We start from the raw sequence: 8607 nt of genomic DNA, 5'->3' as shown, positions 1-8607 counted from the left end.
TTCGCAAAAAATCTTTTTTTTCAATCCGTGCAGTATAATTTATACCGCACGCTGCAAAAACTTCGAAAATGAAAATAAAACTTTTGAAATAACGACTTATTTTTGGCTCGGAAATAATGGCTTTCTTAATGACACCTATAGGCAATCTTTTCAAATGAAAAATAACAAAAACACTGCAGCTAAGGAAATCGTTAAATTGTGGCCTTCGCCCGCTGACCCACTTTAACAAAATTAGCTTTGCCAGAACCGTGGTTTAAGTTTATTAAATCTAAATAGAAAAATTGCAAAACGATCGACTAGGCTACAATGATCAGGCTTATTAAATGTGCATGCAAAAGAAGAACAAAAAATAATCTTTCAAGTGCTCCAGTTGACATACTGAGCGAATTTAAGTGCTCCAGTTGACATAATCAAGACTAAAATCAGCTTTCTTAACTTCTTAGTTGCAAGATTTTTGACAAAATTAGGGTGAAATAAATTGCGAGCATTCTTCACTTGTCAAAACGATTTGTCGCGTGTGCTATAGCTTTCTTACGTCAGTCTTAACAGAACTACAAAAAAGCACGAATAGAAAATCGATACCGGTATTTTTTTTCAAAAATTACTTACAGAGATGACTTCGCAAGCCCAGTCAACGGAATAAACTCTTAAAATTCAATAATTGAAAGATGCCTGCATAAAAATCCTCGCAAATAATTTTGCAGACTTAGAGATCTCTACCTAACATATCATTAGTAGTAACTCGCCTTGACGCCTGCGGTACGGCAGCTGCTTGTTTCATATATTCAAGCTGCAATGAATGCCTTTTAATTCAGCGTATATCAGCGAGGATTTGTTGGTGCAATTACTAACGTATAAGTTACTGCGCCAAAAAGTCATATGAAATCCTGGCCAATAAAGCAAAGCCTATATCGAGAACAAAAACATGCCAAAAAACATCAAATTGTTGAGAACGAAACTTATTATTCCGAGCATCAAAGGTGTAGAGTAACTTTCAAGTCTAGTTTTTTTTTCAATGCAAACAGTTAAGACAAACAAACTTACAGAAACGATATATCATATTAAAGCCCGTTTAGTCTTGTTTCGAGCTGCAATCAAATCTTTTCAAAATTTTCGAATGCGAGAAAATTTTCGAGCAGCCGATTTTTCATTGCTGTTTTCTCTTCGTTGTCTTTATGCGCGTTTTGAAAGGTTAAAACATAATTGTCAGCCATTATCTTATCTTAAGTACTTGTATTTTATGCCCCACCTTGAGAAGGCTGATTGACACTAGAACCTCTCCAACCGTGACATTCAAAAAAAAGTATGATTCAAACCAGGGGCGGATTTAGGATTTTCTCCAGGCGGATTTTCAAAAAAAAAATTGAAAATTTTTTCGACCTTTTTCAAAAAATAGCGTTTTTTCGGCAAGCGCAACCCCCTCAAAATTAAAATTCATTGGTGCCAAAGGCACCTTTAGAAAAATTTTAGGGTCCGTCACAAAATATGAATATCTCAAAATAGTACGAAGGGGGCGTCCGAACCCCCCATCCCCTAAATCCGCCCCTTACTGTTGTTGTTGTTGTTGTTAGCCCACGCGGGTCGGGTTGGGCTCTTCTGTCTCCAGGTCAAGGAACTTAGCAACCTCTACCGGCCGAAGTCACAGGTCTGCTGGGGTGAGTGGGGAGGGGTTTTGGGAGCAGTTGAAAAGGTGACATGTTGTGTGGGGGGCAAGGGAACAGGTTGGGCAAAGGTGGGAGATGGAGCTGTCGAGGCGGGATAGGTAAGTGTTAAGGAGCCGGCTGTAGCCAGACCGGAGTTGGGAGAGCTTACAGCGCGTGGGACGTGGGAGAGATTTTTCAGAGGGGTCAATCTTTGGGGGAGGGATACAAATAACTTTAGACGGAGGGGTTTCGGCTAGGAACTTGGTTACAAGGGAGGTATGGTTGTCTTTTAAAATTGGTTTGTAGTAGTTAAAAATAAAAGTGGAGACTTCGTCTCGGTCGTCCAGAACTAGAGGGTGGTTTGCGTAGACTGAAAAGTCGGTTAAAATTTTCTGGGTGTCTTCTTTGAAGCAGCTTATAATTGAGGGGCGAAGTAGACGGGGAGGAGGGGGATGTGAATGTATAAAATTAATGGGATGGTGGGAACGATAGGTAGAGATAAAAAATTGAGATGACAGAAGGGTATGGTGGTCTTTGACCGTTAGGATTTCAGATTCACTGTGCAGGTGGGCAGTGGAACTCATTAGATTTGATCCAGTAACAACGCGAAGGGATTGGTTTTGGGCAACCTGCAGGCAATTTATGGAGGTGTTACTTGATGCGTGGGACCATGCGGGGGCTGCATAGTCAAGTATGGGGCGAATTAAAGCTTTAAAAGTTAGGAGGAGGGTTTCTTTGGAGTGACCCCAGGTTGATCCTGCTAATGCCTTCAGGATTCCGATCCTGCGTCTGGCCTTTTCAGCGGATTGTTTGCAGTGAGTGGCAAAACAAAGTGTTGGATCAAATGTCACCCCTAAGATTGTTGGATTTTTGTTTAGGGGTAGCGCCTCGTTATTTAAAAGAACACTAGGTGTTTTATTAAATTCTTTGTTATAAGAGGAGAAAAGTGTAACTGATCCTTTAGAGGACGCGAAACTTAGTTTGCGTGAGGTGAAAAAATCGTAGAGCCTTTTTAGGTAGCTATTGATGGAGTTTGAGGCGATATCAATATTGGAACTGCTTGCGAAGGGGTGGAAATCGTCTGCATACGAAACAAGGTTTACATTATCAGGAGGTGGCGGTGCATCATGGACATAAAAATTGAAGAGTGTGGGTGATAAAACAGAACCTTGGGGTACACCACAGTGGATTATTCGATGGGGGGATGTGTGTTCACGGAATGAGGTGGCAGCCTGTCGACCATTAAGGTAATTACTTAGCCAGCGGACTAGACTTCTTGGGAGGGGAGTGTCATGAACGAGTTCCACAAGTGAGCGATGACACACCATGTCGAAAGCCTTAGATAAGTCAAGTGTGGCCAGTACCGTACGTTCAGGGGGGCGATTTTGGTTAAAACCGTCTGAAATGTAAAATTCGAGAGTGGAGAGAGCTGTGGTGGTGGAGTGAAAAGGGCGGAAGCCGTGTTGGTGTTTGGCGTTGGGGAGATGTTTGGTAAAGATGGGGTGAACGAGCCTCTCCAGAATTTTAACTGCTGGGCAGAGTAAGGATATAGGTCTGTAAGATGTTGATTGTTTAAGATCCTTATTGGGCTTTGGAAGCGGTGCAATTTTTGAATTTTTCCAAATTTGGGAGATAATGTTTTCGGACAAAGAGATATTAAAAAGGTATGTTAAGTATTGAGTAGAAGTGGGCCGAGATGTTTAAGATGTATATTACAAAGGCCGTCGGGACCTAGCGCTCGCGATGGTTTGCTGTCTGCAATGGCTTGTTTAGTATTTTCAGGGGTAAAAATTGGGCTGTCTGACAGCGGTAGTTTGGCAATTTTTCTTCTCGTTATACGAAGGAGTTTGTCAGAGGCGTGGGGTCTGGCATTGGTGAATTGTTTGTTAAAAGAGCTGGTAATATCACGAGGTGAGTGTATGGGTTTAGAACCAAAAGTAATGGGGTGTCTTCCTGCCACGGGCTTAGATCCATTTAAGGAGCGTACCACTTTCCAGAACTTTCTGGCACCAGTGCGGTAGTCGCAAGTCCGGAGGAATTCTCGCCATTTATTTTCTTTGTCCTTTGCTGTCTGTTTCATGAGTCTACAGTTCAGTTGGGATATGACTTCTGGGGGGAGATTTTGTTGTCGGCTTAAATCTCTTTCGGCGGCAAGGGCAGTGGACTCGGGGGAAAGAGAGGGAGTGAAGTGGCGAATACGGCCAGCGGGGATGTGGTGGCGTGCTGCCCTGAGCACCAGGTCCCTCAAGAATTTCTCTCCGGCGGCAACTCCGGAAGGTGGAACCGCTGAAAAGAAACCCTCCTCAATTTCCTCTGTGAATTTGATCCAATCAGCTTTTAAAAAATTTATAAAAGTCCTTTTAGGTGAAAAATTTATAAAATCATCCAAGGGTAGTTCTAGAAGAATGGGTAGGTGATCTGATCCTAGAGATTTAATTGGGGTCCATGATGTGGAGAGTAAGAGCGATTGGGATGCGAGGGAAATATCTGGTGACGAGAGTTGGTTTTCTGAGTTAAAAGGGACTCTGGTTTGTGTGTCATCATTTAATGGTGCAAAGGTGGATTCGGTTATTTCATTGCTAAGTACAGAGCCGCGTTGATCTTCCTCGATGTTGGAGTTCCATAGTTGTGAATGTGCGTTGGCATCCCCGAGTACTAAGGCGTCCCCAGGTTCAAGTAGTTCGGCAAGGGACGCAGAGTAACCAGGGGGACAGCTCAAGCGAGGGGGGATGTAGAAATTATAAATACAAAGCTTGGATGAACTGGCTACCACTGATATGCCCATAGCCTCTAGTGTTCCATCGTTGTTAATATTTATTTCTTCGTATTGTATCGACTCATGTATGGCTATGAGAAGACCGCCCCCTTCTTTTTCTCGATCTTTTCTAATTAAAGTGTAGTGTGAGCCAAGTGAGGGGTTTCGAGATTTCTTTCTTAATTTAGTTTCTTGGAAGACAGCAATATGAATTTGATTTTGAGATAAGAAAGCAGCAATTTCGGGTGCTTTTCCGGAGATACCGTTGCAATTAAATTGAAGGATTTTTAAAAGGCCTTTGGCGGGGTGTGGTGAACTATTTACATTATTAACAGCAGTATGATTAAAATGGTTGTTTGAACTTGAGTTATTTACACTATTTACACGATTACGATTTGCGCGATTTTGGGAGGAGGAATTATTATTCGAGGAGGTGGGAAGGGTGGGAGGGGGAGGGGGGTTAGGGAGGTGGGGTTGGGGGGCGGTTAGGGAAGTTGAACAAGTTTGGGAGTTGGGGGTGGTCAAGTTAGAGGACCTGGTGCCTGGGGAGGTAAAATGTAGGTAGAGGTACAGGTAGGGCAATAGTAGTCAGGGTGGTGTTGGTTAAGGTGGGTAAGACCACTACATTTAAGGTGAATGTAACCACAGATGTGGCACCAGACACTGGGCTGGGTGCGTTTGATGCGGAAAGAGCAAGGGGAGCAAAAGTAAGGCCCTGGACCAGGTTTTGGATTAATGCCGGAGCGGAGTAGTAGTATAAGGATGAGCAGACGGAGCAGCCTGGCCGGCTTCAGACGCTCCGTAACCGAAAACCCGGAGACTTCTGAGCTTCTCCCGACCCAATGGGAGGGGGGGCTTGACGCCATTTGCATCTTGGTGGGGCCCAAGATGTCGGATCCACCACTGGAAGGCGGCGTCGTCTGGATCCCCGCCCCTTACTCAAATCCACGGCCATCGCGTTTATGTCAGCGCGTCTTATTCACTCGGGCACGGCCATTCTCTTCATTTAAAGATCAATTTGACTCAAATTTTGCCTTAACCATGATAGATAAATTTTCTTAAAGCAATATCAACACAGGCGAAGTTGCAGTTCGCATACACAAGCAAAAATATGACCGATAATGCTACTAGGATGTTTGAGTAAAACTTTGAGTCTACAAAATGTCTCAAGTGACACATGCCAATTATGAGTCTACATAATTGCTAGGTGACGCATTAGCAGTACCAGTCAATTTGAAAAAAAAAGAAATTTACCAACTATCATGCCTCAATTTGTAGAGCAGACGCATTTAAACTAGTACACGAAAAAGTACATTTAAAACATCCGACCCTGCCCAGGTTCGAACCCTCTTATTTTGTTGCAGGTATCCTTCCCTACCTCTACGCTACAGAACCATGATAACTTGAAGCTTAAGTGCTATTTGTAATATAATAGTCTGTGTTAATATCCTTAGCATTGGCTGTACTTAATAGCTGGTTATTGATCAAAATGAACACTTTCAAAATGAACACATTTTGTCGCATCAATATTTTCGACTCAGGTTGAAAAAAAAGAGTTCATAATATCATACAAGCTTTCCTTGTGTAAAAATGAGCAAGTAGAAATCAAATCTATGTTCCATTTATCTGAAGAGACAAAATTTAATTGAAAAGAAAGCCGAAAAACTTACTTTTCAAATAATATACGGTTTCTCGCTAAGATTCCTTCTCGCTAGAACCGAAAAAAAGACTGTTAAACTGACTTCAATTTTTGTCTTCCTAAGTAAACAATACACTACACAAATACAGAATTGACGAATGGAAATGAGTTTACAAGTTCACCGACGTCATTTGTCATTTATCATATTAGAAGCAAATGAACAACGATAGAAGTAGAAATTCGGTGATGTATTACAATAAGTGGTAATTTTAATTATAGTGCATGTATCAAAAAATCAAATTTTGCACTTCTTTTGCCAAAAAATTTGGCTTTTGAAATAAATTATAAATACTGTGCGCAGTATATTAAAAAGAGATCCAGCTATTTAACTTTAAATTACCACCTATTGTAATATATCACCAGAAATTCTTGTCATCTGCTATTGAATTTTTACTTCGAAACGAGTTTTCTATTCATGGCTATTCCACTTCCGAGAAAGAAACCATAATTTCAGCCTTTTTTTCTTGTTGCACTCTTTCCATCCTTGGCAAATAATTTTTGTTTGTCTTCAAATAAATACAGATCCCTTGCAATCATTCTACTGCTGAGTATGATAAATTCGCGATTCACTCCCGATTTCTTTTCATTAAATGTGAATATTAAGAGATTCATCTACTGGTGAAGCTGCGGTCATTCTTCCTAGGTATCCGAAATTTGGAGCAACATTATTTCTACCGTGCGTGTTTGGCTGTAAGACAACTTCTGCACATGGAAATATGACTCTATTTACAAACTCTTTCGATGAGATTAATAATCGTCCAAAACTGTTCGCATCTTTCGTCTTTAATCCTCGTCGACTGATTTGAACCTGCCTTTTCTCGCTTCATATCTCTTATGTTGCAAGGCCACTATCTTCGGAGAAGTGACCACTTCCACAAAAGGCCATGATAAACCCAAATTCAAACCGGAGTAACCTCTGACCGTGAACAAAACTGTATGGGTACTTTTATACACCTGGTAATCAGTGGACATGTCAACCAGCAGGTGTGAAAAACTAAGAGTGTCTTGCCACCCTGGTTTCAACTTCTCCGTCTTGTTATAAACCCAATTTGGGTTCAGTTGGCCGAATCTAATTGCTCCTGTTTGACATGCAAGGTTATCCATATGAAGATTGATCTCTGAGCTCGGTGAAACGTATTTGTGGAATTTATCTAAGGCCACGCCTCCTGGATAATTTTCCATAGAGCACATAAACATAACAGTCGACGCCGCAAAACACGCGATAAGAATACATCCATTGATAAAATGTACAAATCTGAATGTGAATCTTTTGCTGGCATTGATCGAGAAAAACGCCCAGCCTCTCGCAGCGATAACGTTAAACACTGGTACTGTATAAATCACAAACCTCAGCTCTTTATGAGGTAAAAATGAGTACAAGAAAACAAATCCGACACAAGGTAAGGCCAGTTTTCGAAACCTGGTATCAATTTTGAGCGCTAACAGCATCAAAATTGGGACTAGCGGGCCTAAGGCTTTTGGCAAGAGTTTTGTAAAGTAGTAATGAAAAGGCGAAACGCCCCAAGCAGAGCTCTTGTTTAGAACCACGTTGAAATAAAACACCATTCCTTCGGGCCAAATTGTTTCTTGCCAAAAAAAAGAATCAATACCTGTGCTTAACGATATCCAGGTAATAAGCGCCAAAAAACCCTGTATAAATACTTTTGCTATTGGTTTTGACCCCTCAAAAATTTCGGCTAAGAGGAAGAGACCCAAAAATACAGCCAGTTCTGATCTAAAGATAAGTATCGCAAAGGCAGAAGTCCATATAAACCGACTAATTTCGTTTCGCATAAGAAAATATAATGCCATTAAAACGGGTCCCATTGCAAACGTATTAGGCAGCGGTCTTGATATGTAATACAAAAAATGGAATTGACACACAGTAATGAAACATGTAGCTTTCGCAACTTGAGGTCCGAAATTAGTTTTAACTTGTTTTATGTATAGATACAGCGCAGCTATGTTTACAGCAGATAAAACACCTCGAACTAAATAAAGAGAATAAATTAAAGGCTGGTCGCATCGTCGCATGAAAAAATGAACAGGAGCGGAAAGAATCGCGACAACTAGAGGTCCGATGAAGGTCCGCGGAACCACTCCAGGAAACTCGTTGTGATCGTAGGAAGAAATATTCAATCGGAATTGAAGAATGTCGTGAATAGCTTGAATGTTGAAGCTTTCTTCTACTTTTGTGTAAGGCGCCAGATAGATTTGAATCAGGACTAACAGAGGAATTGGCACGAAGTACCACATTGTTTTCATGTACCTCTGAAAATGGCAAACAATCTACGCTTCAATTCAGCTACCTATGCTATCTATGAAACATTTAGTTACTTGATTGAGGCAGCATTTATCTGCCTACAGATAGACAGAGCGTGCAGTGAGGTTATTATCAAATTAAGCAAACTGAAGAAAAGAACAAATCAAATGCTCCGTCCAGTAAGCTAAAAAAATTTATTCTTAACCTACTGATTATTTAGATCAATATTATGGCAACTGATAAAAGC

General features: G+C 41.1%; 1 protein-coding gene across 1 annotated transcript; it reads right to left on the bottom strand.

Annotated features, from left to right (window-relative positions):
• Positions 1-6419: 6419 nt before the first annotated feature.
• LOC134851597 (dol-P-Man:Man(7)GlcNAc(2)-PP-Dol alpha-1,6-mannosyltransferase-like) lies at positions 6420-8364 on the bottom strand. Its single transcript, XM_063867742.1, has one exon. The coding sequence runs from the start codon at positions 8360-8362 to the stop codon at positions 6881-6883; it is 1482 nt and encodes a 493-aa protein (XP_063723812.1). The 5' UTR covers positions 8363-8364; the 3' UTR covers positions 6420-6880.
• Positions 8365-8607: the final 243 nt, after the last annotated feature.

Source organism: Symsagittifera roscoffensis, chromosome 7 (genome assembly GCF_963678635.1).
Source record: "Symsagittifera roscoffensis chromosome 7, txSymRosc1.1, whole genome shotgun sequence".
Taxonomy (NCBI): domain Eukaryota; kingdom Metazoa; phylum Xenacoelomorpha; order Acoela; family Convolutidae; genus Symsagittifera; species Symsagittifera roscoffensis.
Note: the sequence above shows the minus strand (reverse complement) of the source record. Positions and strands in the feature narration are given on the sequence as shown.

Excerpts from the sequence above, each read along its gene's own strand:
- LOC134851597 (XM_063867742.1), bottom strand. The coding sequence starts at position 8,362 with ATGAAAACAATGTGGTACTTCGTGCCAATTCCTCTGTTAGTCCTGATT.